Source organism: Megascapheus bottae, chromosome 30 (assembly GCF_031878675.1).
Source record: "Megascapheus bottae isolate mThoBot1 chromosome 30, mThoBot2.hap1, whole genome shotgun sequence".
In the NCBI taxonomy this organism is placed as follows: Eukaryota; Metazoa; Chordata; class Mammalia; order Rodentia; family Geomyidae; genus Megascapheus; species Megascapheus bottae.
In genome coordinates, this window is record NC_143538.1 from 672,050 (window position 1) to 692,259 (window position 20,210).

The window sequence follows — 20,210 nt, forward strand, 5'->3', positions numbered from 1 at the left end:
TCAGGAGGTAGGGAAGCCTGGGGCTTTGACCCTGGCTCCCCATTCCATTGCTGAACCCCAGCCTCTGTTAGCTGGGCAGATCCTAGTGTAACCCTTGTGTCACAGCTGGTGGGGACCTGAGCACAGCACTCCATAGGCAATGTGGTCGGGTGCTGCTGCTCAAGCCTGTAATTCCAGCTATTCAGGAGTTTGAGATTTGAGGATTCCGGTTCAAAGTCAGCCCAGGGAAGGGAAATTCACAAGACTCTTATTTCCAATGAACCGCCAGAAAACCAGAAGTAGTGCTGTGACTCAAAGTGAACACTCGCCTTGAGCTGAAGAGCTCAGGGGCAGTGCCCAGGCCCCGAGTTCAAACCCCATGACTGACCCCCCCCCCAAAAAAAAGGCAGAAATGAAATGAAAACATCTGTCATTCGATATCCTTGATCTGGAAACACTCTGGTGGGGTTTGGAGGGAAAAGCGAAGCAGTTCTTTACATGGGACAGACACGAGTTTGTGAGACGCAGGACTGTTTTACTCAAGTTCGCACACATCCGTGACCAGCCCACAGCAGCTGGGTGTCCAGGGGACAGACACACAGATGGAGCCCTTGGGATCTTTGCTTGCCCATCTTCCCATGGGGACAGCGACAGGGCAAAAGACCAGCAGGCTGGGGTGCAGCCCCTCGAGGCTGGGTTCTGGATTGCATAGCTTGTTGAACCCCAACTTCTGGTTTTCACGAATTTGGGGTGAGTGGAATGCCGCCAGGCTGTCAGGTCTCCTGCCGGCCCCTCCAGGGGAATTCTCTTTTCTCTGTGTGTGGGTATGCATGGGACTTGAACTCGGGGCCTGGGCGCTGTCCGTGAGCTGTTCTCACTCAAGCCTGGTGCTCTACCACCTGAGCCACTGCTCCACTTCTGGTGGCTTTTTGGAGATAAAAGTCACACGGATTTTCCTGCCTGGGCTGGCTATGAACCTGGATCCTCAGCTCTCAGCCTCTTGAGTCGTTGGGTTACAGGCTTGAGCCACAGTGCCTGGCTGGGGGTGGGGGGAGAGTACTGAGCACGGGGTGATCAGGAGACCCCCCCAGCAAGGACCCAGGTCTTGGGGGACCTGGGAGGCTCCTGTTGCTCACCCCCCCTTCCCTGGTTAGTTTTCTGTATTTATTTTTTGCTGAAAGGGCCGTGGTGGGATGCGGTGCCTTCCTGGGGGAGGGAGCACCCCTGTGCAGGGCGGGGGCTGCAGGCTGGGTCCTGCCGGCTGCTCAGATCCGGATATGGAAAGTGCTGGAAAGAGAGAACGGCGGGCGGTCAAGAACCTGCCTGGTGCCGGCGCTGCCGCATGGAGCCCGGGCCCGGCTCCGCCCCGCCCCGCCCGCTCCCACGGCGGCACCTGGCCCCGCCCTTCCCGCCTCGCCCCGCCCCCTGCCGACCGTACCTGGCCCCTCCCCGCCCCCTCGGCGGCACCAGGCCCCGCCCCTCCCCGCCCCCTCGGCGGTACATGGCCCCACCCCCGCCTCTTCCCGCCCCCTGCCGGCGGTACCTGGCCCCGCCCCTCCCGCCTCGCCCCGCCCCCTGCCGACCGTACCTGGCCCCGCCCCTCCCGCCTCGCCCCGCCCCTCGGCGGTACCTGGTCCCGCCCCTCCCGCCTCGCCCCGCCCCCTCGGCGGTACCCGGCCCCGCCCCTCCCGCCCCGCCCCGCCCCCTGCCGGCGGTACCCGAGCACCGGCCCCGCCCCGCCTGCGGGCCCCTCCTCCCGCTCCGGGGGCACCTGAGGAAGTCGGGGGCCTTGGCGATCATGTCCTCGAAGTCGGCGAAGCCCAGCTTGCCGTCCCCGTCCAGGTCGGCCTCCTCGATGACCTTGTCACACACCAGCACCACCTCGTCCTCGTCCAGCTCGGACTTGGTGAGCCGGGCCAGCGTCAGCTCCAGGTCCTCTTTGCAGATGAAGTTGTCGGTGTTGAAGTCTGCGGGGCACAGGCCGCGCCATGGAGGCGGAGCTCACGCTCCCCGCCCCCGCCCCCGCCGGGCCCGACCACCCCGACCCGACGCTAGGTCCCCGGCAAGCCCGCCCCCTCCAAGGCTGCAAGGAGCAGGATCTTGGCTCAAGGCTAGACCACCACCACCACCACCACAAGTTTGCTAGTTTTAAAAATTACCAGCACAGGGCCGGGAGTTTGGCCTAGTGGTTAAAGTGCTTGCCTAGCATGCATGAAGACCCAGGTTCGATTCCTCGGTACCACAAACATAGAAAAAAGCCGGAAGTGGTGCTGAGGCTCAAGTGGTAGAGCTCTAGCCTTGAGAAAGTCCAAGGACAGTGCTCAGGCCCAGGACTGGCAAAAAACAAAAAACAAAGCTAAGCCTGGCATTCTAACTCCAATGGGAGTGTAACTAGAAAGACTGTCGTCCAAGCCAGCTTGGATATAAAAATGAGGTCTTATTTCCAAAATAACCAAAGCAAAACAGGATGGGGACATGGCTCAGGCTGTAGCGTGCCTACCCTAGCAAGCAAAAAGCCCTGAGTTCAAACAATATAGAAAATAGCTAAGTCAGGAGGTGAAAAAAGCCACATGGCAAGGCCACAATCTCTGTTCACACAGCAGGAAGCGTGGGTTGATTCTGCGCGCTGTGCCTGCAGCTCGGTGGCCTGGGGACTGTCCTGAGCTCTTTTCCTCAAGGCCAATGCTCTACCACTTTGAGTCACAGTGCCACTTCTGGCTTTTTCCTTGATGGTTCGCTGGAGATGAGTCTCATGGACTTTCCTGCCCGGGCTGGCTTTGAACTGTGATCCTCAGATCTCAGTCTCTTGAGTAGCTAGGATGACATGTGTAATTGGTGCCTGGCTCAACCACAGAATCTTTCTCCTGCCTGTGTGGCCTTTATTTCTGTTCCTCTTTCAAGTTTTGGCTGAAGCCTTCACTCCCTCCTCAGGGTCTTTCTAGATACAATGCCCCTCTACCAGACGGGAAGTGATGGCATCAGTACCCGCCTCTTCCTCTTTTCATGTTAAGCCACGCCCCTTCAGGTGGCCCCCATATTGAATCCACACCACAGATGGAGAAGGTGGGAAGGACTAAGGCTCTGCCTTGCCACATCTTTGGTCAGTGCTTAACCTAGAACTCATGTCCTGAGGAGACTGACATGCTCGACCCCTGCACTGGCCTAGGAAGGTCTCCAGGGTGGGAGAGAGGGGAGGAGATTCTCTGGACATAATGAAGGGAAACTCAGGCCCCCTTTGTGCTCGGCGCTTCCTGTCAGGGCAGACAGCAGCCCCTCCCGACACCATCAGGTCTTGGATATAGGGAGCCATGAGCCACGAGTCCATGACTCATGGAAGATGGACGTTTCTAGAACAAAATTCCTTTGAAATAAAACATGACTATTTCCAAATAAGACAGCTCTGCATGGCCTTGGGGTCCCCTCTCCGACTCCATTTCCCAAAGTTGTTGTGGATGAGAGGTTTTTATGCTTTTTTTTTTTCTCTGTTGTACTTGTCAGTCGTGGGGCTTGAACTCTTTCACTCAAGGCTAGGGCTCTACCACTTTGAGCCATGGCTCCATTTCTCTCACTGGAGCTTAGAGGCTCACACTTTCCTGCCCAGGCTGGCTTTGAATTTCGATCCTTAGATCTCAGCCTCCTGAGTAGCTAGGACAACAGGTGTGAGCACCAGTGCCTGGTCCAGGATAGGTGTCAGCCCAAACTGTCCACCTCCAAGGACCCTCCCAGGGTGACACCAGGACTTGGGGCCTGTCTTCCCCTTGGCCCAGAAGAGGCAAGGACTTCGCGCCCTCTGGTGGTCAGGGAGAGGAGGCACAAGGGCTGAGCTGGAGAAACCAGCCTGCCTTTGACTCAGCCACGGGATGGTTAGGGGGTCTTGGTTCCTGGCCTTATCAGCAAGGCCCAGGTTCCCAGAATCTGGCCCACAGATTCAGCCTGATTCCTCCAGTTTGTTTTCTCCAACCCCCCCACCCCGTGTGGGGCTTGAACTCGGGTCTTGGGCACTGTTCCTGAGCCTTTTTACTCAAGACCAGGGCTCTATACCACTTTAAGCCACAGCTCCACGGCTGGTAGGTCCACTGGAGTTGCATGAACTTTCCTGCCAGCACTGATCCGAGTCTCACAGACTTCTCCTACCCGGCTGGTTTCCAATCGGGATCCTCAGATCTCAGTCTCCTGAGAGGTCGGGGTTACAGGCGTGAGCCGCGGGCGCCCGGCTCCCTACCGTAAATCTTGAAGGCGTAGCTCGCTTTGAGCTCCCGGGGCGCCGACTCGCAGAGCACCGAAAACATGTCCACAAAGTCGTTGAAGGTGAGGTTGCCGTCCCCCTCCTCGGAGAAGGCCTCCACGATCCTCTCTTTGAAGGGGTTTTCCTGGGGGAGATCCACCCCATCATCACCATCGCCGCAGACCCCGTAGAGGGTGGCCCGCCTGCCTGTGCCACTGCGATCCTCAGCTCTCAGCCTCCTTGAGCAGCTGGGGTCACAGGCGTGATCACCGGTGCCCAGCTCGCAGGAGGTAAGAAACCCGGCACAGATGCAGACCACGCCCCATGTCCAGCCCCGCCCCCACTGACCCCCCCACCCCGGCCCCACCTCAGGTCACAGACTGGGCCCTCAGGCCCCAGGCTCGGATCCGGACCCGTCCCCAGATCAGACCACGCCCCCACTGACCCCAACCACCCCAGCCCCGCCCCAGGTCACAGACTGTGCCCTCAGGCCCCAGGTTCCGATCCAGACCCGCCCCCAGATCAGACCACGCCCCATGCTCAGACCACGCCCTCAGGCGCCACGCTCTGATCCAGACCACGCCCTCAGGCGCCACGCTCTGATCCAGACCACGCCCCGGGCCCCGCCCCCGATCAAAGCCACGCCCACACGCGGCCCCGCCTCCGCGATCAGGCCCCACCTACCCGAAGCTCGGGCATCTGGATGATGAGACTCATGGGCACGTGGACAATGGGGCTCTTCCTGTAGTCCATGGGGACCAGGTTGGGGGCCAGCTCGTAGAAGCGCGCGTGGAGTCTTGGAGAGAAGCAGAGGAACCCACTCAGCCTTGAGGTCCCAGAGACCCCTGTCGCCCTGCCCAGGCCTCTGACCGCCTACCTCAGCCAGGACCAGGACTTCCCCACTGCCCCCACCCGGGGACTATGACCAGGTCTTCTCTCCCCTTGCCGGGATCTCCTAAGGGTCTTCGTGTGTGTGTGTGTGTGTGTGTGTGTGTGTGTGTGTGTGTGTGAGCTAGTGCGACGCTCTCCCTTAGCTTTCTTGCTCAAGGCTGGTGTTCTACCACTTGAGCCAGCCCTCCACTTCGGGCTTTTTTTGGCTGGCAATTCGAGATCGGAGTCGCTCACATTTGTCTACTCCCAGCTGGCTTCAAACCTTGATCTCCGCCTCCTGAGCAGCTGGGAGGACAGGTGTGAGCCACAGGGTCCAGCCTCCAATGCCCTCCTTTGGCCCAGTCACCTCATCCTTACTGGGCCAGTGCTAAATTGCTTCTCTGGCTCCCCCTGCTGCCATCATCCCAGCAGCTCACCCACCCCAGGCCTGGGCCAGTGCTCTCTCAGAAAGCCACCATGAGACACAGACAGGGTTAAGGGCATGTTAGCAGGAACAAGCCTGGAACCCAGGACCTCCATTTCCTCCCCGTAAGCCAAGCTGCCCAAGAAGAGCATTTCATCTCCTATTTCAGAGCCTATTCTAGGCAAATAGGGGTTTGGTTTGTTTTTGTTTGGGGGTCAGTCATGGGGCTTGAACTCAGGTCAAGACTACTACTTTGAGTCAGAGCCTTACTTCCCGTATTCTGGTGGTTTATTGGAGGTAAGAGTCTCATGGACTTTCCTTGCCCAGGCTGAGTTTGATCTGAGATCCTCAGATCTCAGATTCCTGAGTAGCTCGTTTGACAGATGCGAATCACCAGCATCCAGCTAATAGAAATTTTTTTTTAAATGCTTAAAGCACATGTTCCACGCAAAAGGGTCAGAAATCATAGAGACAGCGAAAGAAAGGCAATCCCCAGCTTCCGGCCTTGTCAGAAAATGCCAGGGAGGGAGGGTGGAGCCCCCAAGCAACACAGTGGGTGCCCAAGAGCTACCTCCATTCTCATTTCCTCCTCCTCCTCCTCCTCCTCCTCCTCCTCCTCCTCCTCCTCCTCCTCCTCCTTTTCCTCCTCCTCCTCCTTCTTGTCCTGGAACTTGAACTCAGGTCTGGGCACTGTCCTTGGGCGTTCTCAAGGCTATGGCTCTAACATTAGAGCCACAGAACCACTTCTTGCTTTTTCTGTGTCTGTGGTGCTGAGGAATTGAACCCAGGGCTTTGTGTATGGTAGGCAAGCACTCTACCACTAGGCCATGCTCCCAGCCCAGTCTACTTCTGTTTTTTTTTTTTTTGTTGGTACACTGGAGATCAATCACAGACAAGGAGTGATATTGATCAAGACATATTGTATTCATAAAGTATATTGCTAAATGGCAACTCCTTTGTATGAATAAATATAATTTAAAAAAATACTTAAAAAGTCTCATAGACTTCTCTGCCTGGGCTGCCTTATTTCCGAGTTAATGTTTTTTTATTTTTATTTTTGCCAGTCCTAGAGCTTGAACTCAGGGTCTGGGCACTGTCCCTGAAATTCTTTTGCTCATGCCTAGCACTCTACCACTTGAGCCACAGTGCCACTTCTGGCTCTTTCTGTATATGGGGTACTGAGGAATTGAACCCAGGGCTTTGTGTATGACAGGCCAGCACTCTACCACTAGGCCACATTCCCCACCCCCCCCCCCAAATCTTTTTTTTTGGCCAGTCCTGGTTTTTAATTCAGGGCCTGAGCACTGTCCTTGAGCTTTCTCAAGACTAGAACTCTAACACTTGAGCCACAGCACCACTTCTGGCTTTTTCTATATACGTGGTTACCAAGGAACCAAACCCTGGTCTTCATGCATGCTAGGCAAGTACTCTATCCACTAGGCCAAACTCGCGCCTCCCCCCCCCCCAGTATTTTTTTAAATGTCTGGCTTTTAGTCAGAATCTTTTCTGGCTTTGAACCAATATCCTTATATCTCAGCCTCCTGAGTAGCTGGGCCACTGGTGCTGGTGTTAAGTCATCTCCCACCAAGGGAAAGCAGGGGGGCTGTAAGTGGGGTGTGTGGCTAGGTGGGGTCTGCACAGGGGCCTTGGAAGTAGAGTGGTGTGGCCTGGGGATTAGAGGGAGGGGAGGAGGGTTGGGGGTGAGGGAAAGGGAGGGGCCCAAGAGGAGGGGTCCAGGGGGAGGGGATGAGGAGGTGGGGATGAGGGGTGGGGGCAGAGCCTTGGAGGAGGCGGGGAGAGCACCCCCCACCTGTCCCCCCACTCCCCTGACTGTGTCACTGACCAGGGCTGCCTGGATGTAACGCAGAGCAGGGCACTCGGGTTTCTGCCTCACCATCTGGTCTGTACTGGGTTGCAGCTTATCAAAGAAGCCAGGGGTGTGGAGGTGCAGCGGTCTGGGGGTGGGGGGGGGCAGGCCTTGCAGTTGGCCCTGCACCTGGCTGGCCCAAGGCTGGAGTGCTGGGCTGGGTCCCAGCGGCCACTCAAGAGGCTCACCTCAGGGTGAGGTCTGCCAGACGGGAAAGTCCGTGAAACTCTCTTTCCCAAAAAGCCAGAGGTTGAGTTGGGCTCATCCAGTAGAGTGCCAGCCTTGAACGACTGTGCCAGGCCCTGCTTTCAACCCCTAGCATTGGCATGAGAGTAAATAAATAAATAAACCACAAAGGCTGGGGTGCTGCCCCTTCTCCAGGTATTCCTGCCTGTCTACAGTCTCCCATTTATTTCCCCATATGCCAGGGGTGCCCCCCCCAAATGTGTCACATCGTTTCAGGCTCCTGGCCCAGCCTCTAGTGAGAGCAAGCTCCCAGAAATGCACAATGGCAGAGAGCAGGAGGGTGAGGAGGGGGACAGGGAGGGGAGGGGGTACGGATTCATGCCCCTGTCTCTACTGCCCCCCAATCTTTTCACCCAAAGACTTTGTTCTGAGGGTTCACCAGTAGCTAACAGGCAGCATGGCAGAGACCTGCCGAGGTGGGGGGGTGACACAAGGACCTGCCTCCGCACCCCACAGAGCCTGAGTTGAGGGTGAAGAGGAGGGCTGGGGTGTCAGGGAGGAAGTGTGGGAGCTGGATCTGGACGTGGTGTGGCAGTGCTGTGGGGACAGAGGCTTTGATGGCTAGGTGGACATACAGGAGGCCTTGCTGAGGACATGCAACCTGGCTTGGTGTCTACAAAGTGGAGGGTCAAGGTATTGGGAGCTCCCCAAAATGTAACACAAGCATGATATGGGAGTAAAGGGGGCTATGCCGAGAACCCTAAAAGTTCAGAGGTGCCACCTTGGTGGCGCTCAGATCCTGTCCCAGTAAGCACCGTCATGCTTTGAGAAGTGGGATCCAGAAGGCCGGATCTTGTAGAAGGCCGCAGAGATTGGAGGTGGGATTCAAACCCAGGGTCTGAAGCCAGGCCTGGTAGGGAGTAGAAGAGGTGTACCCCTCACTGTGACAAGAGGACAATGTGGGGACAGACCATGCAGCCCAGCTCCCTCAGGATGCTGTGCCAGGCTCTAGGCCCAGCTTGGCCATCCATCCTCAGGGAAAGTGATCCTGAGAACTTGCTAGCTTTTAGTGTCACCTGACACCTCTGCATGGCCCCATGGGGCAGCTTTCCTGGCATTCTGTGATGCCCGCCCACAGTTGCTGGAGCTCTGAGGAAGAGTGAGGGTGGAGGGCTGGGGTGCAGGTCTGTGTGTTTGCCTCATCCGCCTTTCACCTTTTCTCCTATGGTCCTCAAGAGCAATCAGCAGGACTGCAAGCGAAGCCTAGAGTGTTTGCCTAGCATGCACGAAGCCCTGGGTTCAATTCCTCTGTACCACATACACAGGAAAAGCCAGAAGTGGTACTGCTGTGGCTCAAGTGGTAGAGCTCCATCCTTGAGAAAGCCCAAAGATAGGGCTCAGGCCCTGAGTTCAAGCCCCAGGACTGGCAAGAAAAAAAAAACAATCAGTATCCAGAAAATGAAGATGACGCCTGAGAACAGCTCAAAAAAGACATCCGAACCTCAGCCAGATGGCCCAGAAGTTTCCCTGCCTGACAAACAGGGAGAGCCAGCCCTATGGCTCAGAGGAACAGACCTGGAGCCAGACCAGGTCTCCTGATCCTGGGCATGGGACTTAGCTAAGGTGCCAAGCACTATCTATAAAAGGAAACAAGATCTTGCTTTTAAAAAAATAAAAAATTGCAGTCCTGGGGCTCGAACTCATGGCTTCATGCTCTTGCTTAGTTTTTTTCCCCCTCAAAGCTGGCACTCTAACCACTTGAGCCATAGCTCCTTCACTTTATAGGAGAGAGAGAGAGAGAGAGAGAGAGAGAGAGAGAGAGAGAGAGAGAGAGAGAGAGAGAGAGAGAGAGAGAGAGAGAGAGAGAAGCATCTCATGGACTCTCCTGCCTGGGCTGGCTTTGGACTGTGATCCTCCTATCTCAGCCTTCTGGGTAGTTGGGACAACAGGTGTGAGCTTGGCAAACAGATCTTGTGCCAGTGAAGACTTAATGAAAACGCGTGCCTTAGCTCTCTACCTGGGGCCGGCCCATAACAAGCAGATGCTTCATTCCTGGCAAGAAGGCCTGGACCTAGGAAGGGGCAGGAGAGGAGCCTACACAGCTATGGGGGTGGGGGAGGGCGGGGGCTGTTTCCTGAACTCCACCACTGCCCAGAGCCAGGGCATACGGGGTCCCCAACCTCACCTGTACCATAGCCCCAAAGAAGTAGACAGAGGCCATACTTACTTGAGGATGTCTTTCTTATTGAAGAATGTACAGTCCTGGGAAGGAAAAACACAGAGAAATCTAAGAGATCCCAGCTTGCTTGCTTGCTTCCTTTCTTCTTTCCTTCCCTCCCTCCTCCCTCCTTCCTTCTCTTCTTTCTTTTCTCAGGGCCCCACTGGACAGTCCCTGTTCTGGGGAGATTGGGGAGCTAGGAGAATCCTAACTACTCTGTCCCAGATAGACCCATGATTCCAGTAGGTCCAGACTGGCCTTGAGTCCACACACCCTTGGGGTGCACGATTAGGACAAAGATGGGGAGTCTCAAATGGGCACAGCAGATGTGAGAGCGCTGGTGAGACAGACTGTGGGAAAATGGAGGGTTAGGAGGCAATTCCAGCCTTCAGGGAAGCCCCACAACAGGCACTGAAGATGGAGTTGTGTTCAGGCATGCAGTGAACACTGAGTGTGTCCTGAGCAATCCTGTGCCTGGAGCCTGACATGTCCTGGCCTATGGGCAAAGGAAGCACTAGGGGTGGCTGGCTTGTGAAACCACAGGACTGACAGATCAGCAGAGAGAGGCAGGCACTGGTGGGTCACTCCTGTAATCCCAGCTCCTCGGGAGGCTGAGATGTGAGGATCACGCTTTGGAGCCTGGAGTATTTAGGAGACTCTTATCTTCAATAAATAACTCAGAAAAAGCTAAAAGTGGTGCTGTGGTTTAAGTGGTAGAGCACTAGCCTTGAACAAAAGAAGCTCAGGGACAGTGCCCAGGCCCTGAGTTCAAACTCCCAGGTGTGGCAAAATAATAATCATTATCAATCCACTGGAGTCTTGGACAGTGGCAGTGAGTCTGGGCGTGGGAGATAAGCTAGGAGATGCAAAGCATTCTGCTAAGATGAAAGCCCATACCAGAAGTGCTTTCCGGTTCCTCCCTGCTGTTCAGCTACTCTGCCTTTGGCCTCCTGCTCTGATGGGCGAATGGCCACAGCCCAGCCTTGCAGACCGCCAGCCTGGCTCTGGAGTATCTGAAGGTGCTGGGCCTCCAGGGCGATGGGATTTCATGACCCAAGAGGATTGCACAGGGCAGCTAGAGTTTCCCTGAGTGGAACAGGGGAGGGGTGGGAGAAGTTTCCAGGCCCTGTGTAGCCCAAGGAGGGAAGACAGGGCTCTCTTCGGGGATGGGGCTTTCTTCTTCCTTCCTTCCCTCTTTCCTTCTCACCCTCCCCGCCATCTTGTTCTTTCTTTTGTTCTATGCATCAGTTCTGGGACTTGAACTCAGGCCCTGGGCATTGTCCCTGAGGGTTTTTTTGTTTGTTTTTGTTTTTGTTTTTGCTCAAGGCTCGCTACCACTTGAGTCACAGCTCCACTTCCGGCTTTGTGCTGGTTCACTGGAGATAAGAATTTCATCATGGAGCTGTGGTTCAGTTTTACAGTGCTACCCTTGAACAAAAGAGCTTAGGGACAGTGTCCAAGCCCAGAGTTCAAGGCCCATGACTGACTCAAAACAAACAAACAAACAAAAAAAGTTTCATGGATTCTCCTGTCTGAGCTGGCTTTGAGCCACGATCTTCAGATCTCAGTCTCCTGAGTAGCTAGGATTACAGGTGTAGCTTGAACTCTGGGCCTGGGCAGTGCCCCTAAGCTCTTTATCTCAAGGATAGCACTCTACCATTTGAGCTCCAACACCACTTCTGCTTTTCTGGTGGTTAATTAGAGATAAAAGTCTCATGAACTTTCATGCCTGGACTGGTTTTGAACCAAGATCCTCAGATCTTAGCCTCCTGCATAGTTGCTAGGATTGCAGGTGTGAGCCACTAGCACCAGGCCTGTAGCTTATGATTGGAGGGAAAAATAAAATAAAAACAGCCAGGTGCTGGTGGTTCATGCCTATAATCCTAGCTACTCAGAAGGCTGAGATCTGAAGATTGAGGTTCAAAGCCAGCCCAGTCGGTGAGATTCTATCTAATTGACCACCAGAAAACCAAAAATATCACTGTGGCTCAAAGTGGTATAGAGAAGTAACCTTGAGCAGAAAAGCTCAGGGATAGTGCTTAGGTCCTGAGTTCAAGCCCTACGACTGAAAAAACAGACAGACATCTGTTTTACAATAGGAAACCAAGGGTCTGTAGTAGAAACTTGTGACTGGAGGCTGGCAGACAGGAGGCTGGGCAAGTTGATGGACTTCTGTTTCCAGGGGTTTGTAGAGGCCAGGAAAGAGGACAGAGCGAGTGTGGAGACTCCAGATGAGAAGTAAGAGAGCCTGAGCACCGGGCTTGCATTTTTTTTTTTTGCCAGTCCTGGGCTTTGGCTCAGGGCCTGAGCACTGTCCTTGGACTTTCTCAAGGCTAGAGCTCTACCACTTGAGCCTCAGCACCACTTCCAGCTTTTTTTTCTATGTATGTGGTACTGAGGAATCGAACCTGGGTATTCATGCATGCTAGGCAAGCACTCTACCACTAGGCCAAACTCCCGGCCTAAACACACTTTTTATTCTTTTTTTTTTTTTTTGCCAGTCCTGGGCTTGAGTTCAGGGCCTGAGCACTGTCCTTGGACTTTCTCAAGGCTAGAGCTCTACCACTTGAGCCTCAGCACCACTTCCGGCTTTTTTTTTGTATGTATGTGGTACCAAGGAATCGAACCCGGGTCTTTGTGCATGCTGGGCAAGCACTTTAACCACTAGGCCAAACTCCCAGCCCCAGGCTTGCATTTTGAGTGTGCTGCTTACTGGGACTTAAACTCAGGGTCTTGAAATTTAACTTGATTTTTACACATAAGGTTGGTTTTCTAATTCTACCTCCCACTCAGTTTGCTCGCTCTCTCTCTCTCTCTCTCTCTCTCTCTCTCTCTCTCTCTCTCTCTCTCTCTCTCTCTCTCTCTCTCTCTCTCTCTCTCTCTGCCAGTCCTAGGGCTTGAACTCAGGGCCTGGGCACTGTCCCTGAGCTTCTTTTGTTCAAGGCTAGCATTCTATCACTTGAGCCACAGTGCCACTTCTGGCTTTTTCTGTGGTACTGAAGAATCTAACCCAGGACTTTCATGCATGCTAGGCAAGCACTCTACCACTGAGCCACATTCCCAGTCCTGGGCTTGCTCTTCCCTGCAAAGGTGAGCTGGGAGCAGAAGCTGGAGAGGTGGGTTGTGGGAAAGGCAGAGGAGGCCCATTAGGAGGTTGAGGGGTCTGGGAAAGGGGTGTGTGATGTAGAGAAATCATCTGGACAAAACTTTGGGAATCAGTGGTACCCAGAACAGCTGGAGAGTCCCAGGAAAGCTTGATGGGTCCCCCCACCCCCGGCCAGGCTTCACTAGCTGTGCTGAAGAGCCAGAGGGAAAGAGGTGTGGGTTCTTAGGTTTCCGGGCTCTTGTTTCTCCCTGCCTGGCACAGTCTAGCCAGGATCAGAACTCAACACTGAGACTGGCTCTGTCCAACTGGTAACCCAATTCCAGGCTTATCTGAGTGGGGACCCAGGCTCTTCCTCACTCCTCCCCACTGGGTACAGACCACATATCCATGCCCACATCTAAGCTTTTAGCCAAGCTGTCCCCTCAGCCTAGAGTAAGTCCTTTCATGTCCTCATGGACAAAATCCGAGCCCCATGTTCTAGGACCCACTCAAGCTCGTGTGGTCTCTGAATCTTCCTGTCAAGGCAGGAGCCCCTCTTCTGGCCTATTCATACTGTTCCCTAGAGCACACCTGTCCATCTGCCTATGTCACTCAGGGCCACACCCTGCCACCAGACGATCAGATTCATGCAAAGCAAAGTGGATCTTTGAGAGAAGCCCCTGCTTCTACCTATATAGCCCAACAAAAGAAAATAATAATATAAAGAAACTTAGGAACCGGGAGCATGGCCTCATGGTAGATTGCTTGCCTAGCATGCATGAAGCTGTGGGTTCAATTCCTGGGTACCACATAGTCAGAAAAAGCCAGAAGTGTGCTGTGGCTCAAGTGGTTGAGTGCTAGTCTTGAACACAAGAGAGGCTCGGGGTCAGAGCCCAGGTTCTGAGTTCAAACACTAATTCAACATCCCCCACCCCCCAAAAAAATTGACAGGGAAAAACAAAAACAAAAACAAAATGTGCCCCAGCTTACTTCATCCCAGATAACGGGGACAAATCTTGGAGTACCATTCAAATTCTATGTGAGCCTTGTCTAGCTCCTTGAATGGCTCCTCAGTCTCTGTTTATTCTGTAAAATGGGCCCAATAGTTCACTTCACTATGGATTTGGTGCAGAGAGAGCACTATACAAAGTCTCTTTCCTTCATACCAACCCAAATATTCATGAAGGGGATATAGAGGTGGCTGCTGTCTTATAATCTAGGAACAGGAGACAGGAGACAAAAATAGATCTACTTGGGGGGAGTCAGAGAGAGGAGTGTGTGTGTGTGTATACCAGTGCTAGCACTGGAGCTTGATCTGAGGGCCCAAGCACTGTTCCTTATCAAGGCTAGTGTAGTGCTCTACCAACTGAAGTCACAGCTCCCCTTCTGGCTTTTTGGTGATTTACTGGAGATAAGAATCTCACAGACTTCCCTACCAGTGATGGCTTTGAGCCACCATCCTCAGTTCTCTATCTCCTGAGTAGCTGAGATTACAGGCATGAGCCACCAGGCCTGGGCAGAAAGTAGGATCTTAAAGGATGAGTGATCAACCTAGAAAGTAGGGAAGAGGCACCCCAGGCCCTGGAGACTTTGGGGGATAGGTAAGAAGGAGAAGGAAAGAGCCAGGGCAGTGGAGGGGGGTGGGGTAGGGAATGGCTGCAGGGGTCAGAGGCCACCAGGATCCTCCACCTGGACAATTGGTTTTGCAACCTAGAAGGGTCTGAGGTGGGCACTGCTGCCAGCGTGCAGCGCTGATGAAAAAGGTGGCTTGCAAGAATAGTACCTGGCTTATCTTCTTGCTCCAATTATTTCTGTCCTAGGGCAAAGGGGAGAGGTCCTAACATAAACAGGACACCTCTAATTTAAGACTGGGTTTGGGGGGGGTTGATGAACCCCCTCTAGCCCTTCCTGGGATGAAGCCGAGACCACAGGCACTGAGGTGGGCCAAGGAGCGCCTGGGGTGTCCAGAAACCTCGAGAAAAGAGGACAGGTGACCGAGGTGGACATGACAGAATCTTCCATCTGGAAGGTGCTTTCATCCCTCAAGTGGGGAAACTGAGGCTCTGGGAAGGGAAGTCACCGGCCCAAGGTCAAGCCTGGGCGTCGCAGGCAGAGGCAGGGTTTGAACCCGGGTGACTCGGCTCCCAGGGAGGCCTGGGAAGAGACGGAAGGGCGGCCGGGCTCACCTGGTAGTTGTCCAGCTGCTCCTCCGTGAAGATCGTCTGCTTATTCCCCATGGCGACCAGGGCGCGGTGGCTCGCCTGCCCGGGCCGCCGCCTCCCATCAGCCGGCCCGGGAGCCCGGAGCCTCGCGGCCCGCGGCCCTGACCAGCTCCGCCGCAGGCAGCATCCCCGGTGGCCGCCCCGCCCCGCCCCGCCCCGCCGTTCCCTCCGAGCCGGCGACCGCCAAGACTGGACCGAGCCGGAGGCTCCGCCCCCCGCGAGACGGGTGGGGCGGGGCCGAGTCTGGACCGGGTTGGAGGCTCCGCCCCCACCAAGAGAAGGGGCGGGCCAGGACCGTACCCAACCAGAGGCTCCGCCCCCAGCGAGTGATGGGCGGGGCTAAGACTGAACCCCATCGGAGGCTCCGCCCTCAGGGAGAGACGGGGTGGGGCGAGGCCAAGACTGGATCTAATCAGAAGCTCCGCCCCCAGCGAGAGAAGGGGTGGAGCAGGACCGGATCCAACCGGAGGCTCCGCCCCCAGCAGTACACTGGGCGGAGCCAAGGCTGGACCTTGTTAGTGGCTCGGCTCCCAGAGAGAGAAGGGGCGAGCCAGGGCTTGGACTGGACCCAGTCCGAAGGCTCCGCCCCTCGCTGGGGTAGGGGCGGGGCTAGGGATGCACCGAGCTTGGAGGAGGCTCCGCCCCCTGCGAGCGGGCACCTGGCGGGGCTCCGCGGCTGCCGAGTTGATCCTGGCCGTCCAGGGGGCGCTGTGGCCGCGGCGCACACCGGCTGGCGGTGCTGCTGTCCTGCAGGGTCCACGGAGCCCTTCCGGCCGCCGGGGCCCCGGGTCGCAGCCCGGGAGCGGCGGGAAGGTGTCGGGTGCAGGGAAGCCCCGCAAAGCACAGTCCCGCCACCCCCTGGCCCGGGTGGGCGTCCTCAGCGCTGACCCTGGCCCGGCCCTTCTTCCCCATCCCCTCTGGCCAGGCCTGGGAAGCCGGTCTGGTCCTTGCCCGGGTCTGGCCAGGGCACCCCGCCGCCCTGGGCTCCCCGGGGGAGGACAGGATTTGCCCCACTTTCTTTGGTACTTGAGCGGATTTCAACAGAATACGGTGGCCAGAGAAGTGTGACAAAGGCCAGGGCGTTGTCTTGGGGTTTTAAGCAAACGCCACTTTGTGCCCCTTGGAGACATCAACTTTTACTCATATCCTCTCAGGATCCCAGGCTGGGCCTGAGAATTAATTTCACCCAAGACAGTCTAAACGCAGAAAAGCACATAGATTTATTAGATTTATTTAATATTAAGGGGAGCCAGGAAACTGACCAAGCCTTTCACATTTTCTTTTTCTTTCTTCTTCTTTTTTTGCCAGTCCTGGGAACTCAGAGCCTGAGCACTGTCCTTGAGCTTTTTCAAGGCTAGAGCTCTACCACTTGAGCCACAGCACCACTTCTGCCTTTTTCTATGAATGTGATACTGAGGAATCAAACCCAGGGCTTCGTGCATGCTAGGCAAGCACTACCACTAAACCACATTTCCAGCCTGCCAAACTCCCCTCCGCCCCCAAGTGCCAATAGTTTTATTTACAACAACAGCAGTGTGCTGCATGTGCGGATCTCTGACCTGGAAAGTTGAAAGAAATTAGAGGTTGACTGTGCACAGCACTTATCCAAGGTCCTACTTCTCTAGTTTAGGGGCTAGGCTGGGTTTTTGTTTTTATGAATTTACCTATTGCTATTATTGAGGGGATTACAGAAGGATTACAGAGGGATTACAATCACAGGCATCAGGTTGTTACATTTCCTTTTTTTTTACAGTGTCTTCCTTGCCTCGCTCTCTCCCAGGCCTTCCTCCATCTCCACCCACCAGTTGTATAGCTCACTTTCATCAGTGTCCAATGAACTCCACTGCTGCACTTTTTCACTCCTTTCCCCTCAGCTCCTAAACTTCCTGCCCAGACTGGCTTCAAACTGACCCTCCGATCTCTACTTCCCTACTCGGTAGGACTGCAGGCTTGAGCCACTGCATCTGGCTTGCCCAAGCAAGATGTTACAAAGTGTCACTTGTAGGAGGCATAAGCTTTAGGACCCTCTGAAGATTTAAAATAACCACTGACAGATAAACAGGAAATGCAGGGCTGAGAAGCAGGTGTGCTTCAGGTTGTCCATTATTGTTCTGGAACCTTCCCTGAAAATGTATGTCATTCCTCTGAAAGTGACATGGGTTCTACCTCTACCCTAGAGACCAAGGATGCAGGCTTTCAGGTATTCACTCCATTGCCCTGGAAGTCTGAGGCCTGGCTGCTCTGGCTGGGAGTCACAGAACTGTGCTGAGGGGTGTGTTATCTCTGTTTATACAGCACCTTCTGCACTTGACCTGTGGACCTGGCAGACAAAGCAACTAGGTTCTGCCGTATAAGCAAATGAAAGATGTGTCAGGTCAATTAAATTTGATCAGTTTCCCTGGATTACACTTCCAGGCTTCTCTAGACATACAGAACCCCCCCCCCAAAGGCATTGGGGGATGGATCTTTTGGCCAGAGTTCAAGAAGCAAAATAGTATGCTTACAAGTAAAACTGACCTGTCAGATCACGGCTAATTACTGTGAGATTCATAGGGTTTGCAATTGCCCTGTCTTCTTCCATCTGACCATTTGTACTGAGTTTTTTTTGTTTTTCTTCTTTTGCTGGTCCTGAGGCTTGAACTCAGGGTTTGGACACTGTCTCTAAGCCAATCTGTGCTCAGGCTAATTCTTTACCGCTTGAGCCACAGTGCTACTTCTAGCTTTTTCTGTTTATGTGGTACTGAGGAATGGAACCCAGGGCTTCATGTATGCTAGGCAAGCACTTTAGCAGTAAAACACATTCCTAGCCCTGTAAGCCTTTTTTATATTCTGGTGCTGGGCTTGAATTCAGGGCCTGGGCATTGTCCCTTAGCTTTTTTTTATTAAAGAATTTATTAACATTGATTTTTACATCATATTTCAAATGACATGTTTAACAAACAAGTGTTCAAGAAGGGAATCTCTATATACAATCACTGGGACTTTGTTTTTAGAACTTAATCAAAATTAGGCTAAGGGTTTGTATGTCATAGAAACATATTAATTTATGAAATAAAACATTATGTCTATAGAGTCATATCCCTTAGCTTTTTTTAGCTCAAGGTGGGTATTCTACCACTTGAGCTACAGCTCCATTTCTGGCTTTTTGCTGGTTCATTGGAGATAAGTTTCACAGGCTCCATCTTCGGGTGTCAGTCTTCTAAGTAGCTATGTCTGAATTGATTTATTTTTGTCAGCCATAGGGCTTGAACTCAGGGCCTGAGCAGTGCCCTTGAGCTCTTTTGCTCAAAGCTAGACTGTGCTACTTTGAGCCACAGCTCCACTTCCAGTTTTCTGGTGGTTCATTGGAGATCAATCTCATGGAATTTCCTGCCCTGGATGACTTTAAACCACGATCCTCAGATCTCAGCCTCCTGAGTATTTAGGATGACAGGTATGAGGCATTGACTCCCGGACTGACTTTTTTTTTTTTTTTGGTCAGTCCTGGAACAAAAACTCAGGGCCTGAGCACTGTCCTTGGATTTTCTCAAGGTTAGAGCTCTACCTCTTGAGCCACAGACAGCACTTCTGGCTTTTTCTACGTATGTGGTACTGAGGAATTGAACCCAGGTCTTCATGCATGCTAGGCAAGCACTCTACCACTAGGCCAAACTCCTGCCCCATACTTTAAAAAAAATTTTTAGAGCATGAAACCACAAATATGCACTGAGATGCTATGGGTTCTTCATAACAATCAGTTGTGAAGGCTGTGTAGTCCATTTAATTCATTTAACCTAAATTACATAACTATTTCCTTTGTTAATCATTTAGGCCTTTTCATTTTCAAAACTATAAATGATTCTGTAATGAATATCTTTGTGCTGGTAGCCTTTTCTTTTGCAGTTTTTTTTTCTCTCAAGAGATTTCTCAGGAATAGATCCCAATGCATCCTCTTGTGCTGTTCCTGGTGCTTGAACTCAGGGCCCTGCACTCTTGCTTGGCTTTATCCCTGATGCATGGTGTTTTACCACTTGAGCCACACTTCCACTTTGATTTTGTTGTTGTTGTTGCTGCTGCTTAATTGGAAGTAAAGTCTGTCTGCCTGGATTGACTTTGAACTGATATTCTCACATCTTCGTCTCCTGAGGAGCTGGATTACAGCTGGGTAAATCTACCCATCCACAGTGGTGTAAATCTACCATCCCAGGCTACAAGAGAAACATGGCTAAAATGTTTTCCAAAAAGATTGTTCTAATCTTTTTTTTGGGGGGGGGGTACTGTCCCTGAGCCTCTCCGTGCTCAAGACCACCTGAGGCACAGCATCACTTCCTGTTTTCTGAGGGTTCATTGGAGAGAGGAGTCTCAGGGATTTTCATGCCTGGGCTGGCTTTGAACCATGATCATTTAGCTCTCAGCCTCCTGAGTAGCTGGGATTACAAGTGTGAGCCACACCATTACTTCTTTGATTTAAACCTTCACTCCTTCGATTCTTTCTCATGGAGAAATACCTCTGGGTGGGTAGCATCATAGTCACAGATATGGTCTCCCTTCTAGATCTTACCAAGTGTTCAAGGGAAGGAGCTCGTCTAAAGGAGCAATGCCTGGGGCTTCTGGAAGTTTCCTGTGACCCTCTTAGGCTGAGGCCACTTCTGTCTCTCCAAAGTTCTCTACCTGCCCAGAAGGCAGGAAATACCTTGCTTTAGGAGTTGAACTAGGGAGCCTCTGTGACCTACCCCAGGCCTGAGGATCCTGTACTTCTGGGACTCTGGGTAGGAGTTGGGGAACACATGGGAGGGTCTAGGTTCCCAAAAGAGTCATCATCTGAACTGAGTCTCAGAGGTGTCTGGAATTCCAGCGGGGAGTGGGGGGAGAAAGGAATGGAGGGGAGGTGAAAACGGGGAGGGGAGGGGACATTTGGGGATTAGCTAGCAGACCTAACCTGGCTAGTGCTCCAGTGCTTCGGTAATGAAGGGGAAGATGGAAATGGCAGGAAAGCTGGTCATGGCAGGACACTGCGGGCTCCAGTCTATCACCCGAGCTGCTCAGGAAGCAGAGATCTGAGGATGGTGGTTCACAGCCAACCCAGGGCAGGAAAATTCATGAGGCTGTTATCTCCAACTAAGCAGCAAAAAAGCCAGAAGTGGAGCTGTGGCTC

General features: G+C 53.5%; 1 protein-coding gene across 1 annotated transcript; it reads right to left on the reverse strand.

Annotated features, from left to right (window-relative positions):
* Nucleotides 1-442: 442 nt before the first annotated feature.
* Cib2 (calcium and integrin binding family member 2) lies at nucleotides 443-15,217 on the reverse strand. The gene is made up of 6 exons (XM_090321313.1): nucleotides 15,041-15,217; nucleotides 9,779-9,813; nucleotides 4,889-5,000; nucleotides 4,202-4,349; nucleotides 1,751-1,946; nucleotides 443-1,266 (listed from the first exon to the last, which is right to left on the reverse strand). The coding sequence occupies exons 1-6, from the start codon at nucleotides 15,089-15,091 to the stop codon at nucleotides 1,245-1,247; spliced, it is 564 nt and encodes a 187-aa protein (XP_090177439.1). The 5' UTR covers nucleotides 15,092-15,217; the 3' UTR covers nucleotides 443-1,244.
* Nucleotides 15,218-20,210: the final 4,993 nt, after the last annotated feature.

What these genes read in the sequence shown, in the direction of transcription:
- Cib2 (XM_090321313.1), bottom strand. Translation starts at nt 15,091, where the DNA reads ATGGGGAATAAGCAGACGATCTTCACGGAGGAGCAGCTGGACAACTAC. An exon ending in AATAAGAAAGACATCCTCAA is followed by an intron (nt 5,001 to 9,778) that starts GTAAGTATGGCC and finishes CTTCTCTCCAAG; the next exon opens with ACTCCACGCGCGCTTCTACG. An exon ending in TCCAGATGCCCGAGCTTCGG is followed by an intron (nt 4,350 to 4,888) that starts GTAGGTGGGGCC and finishes GATCTCCCCCAG; the next exon opens with GAAAACCCCTTCAAAGAGAG.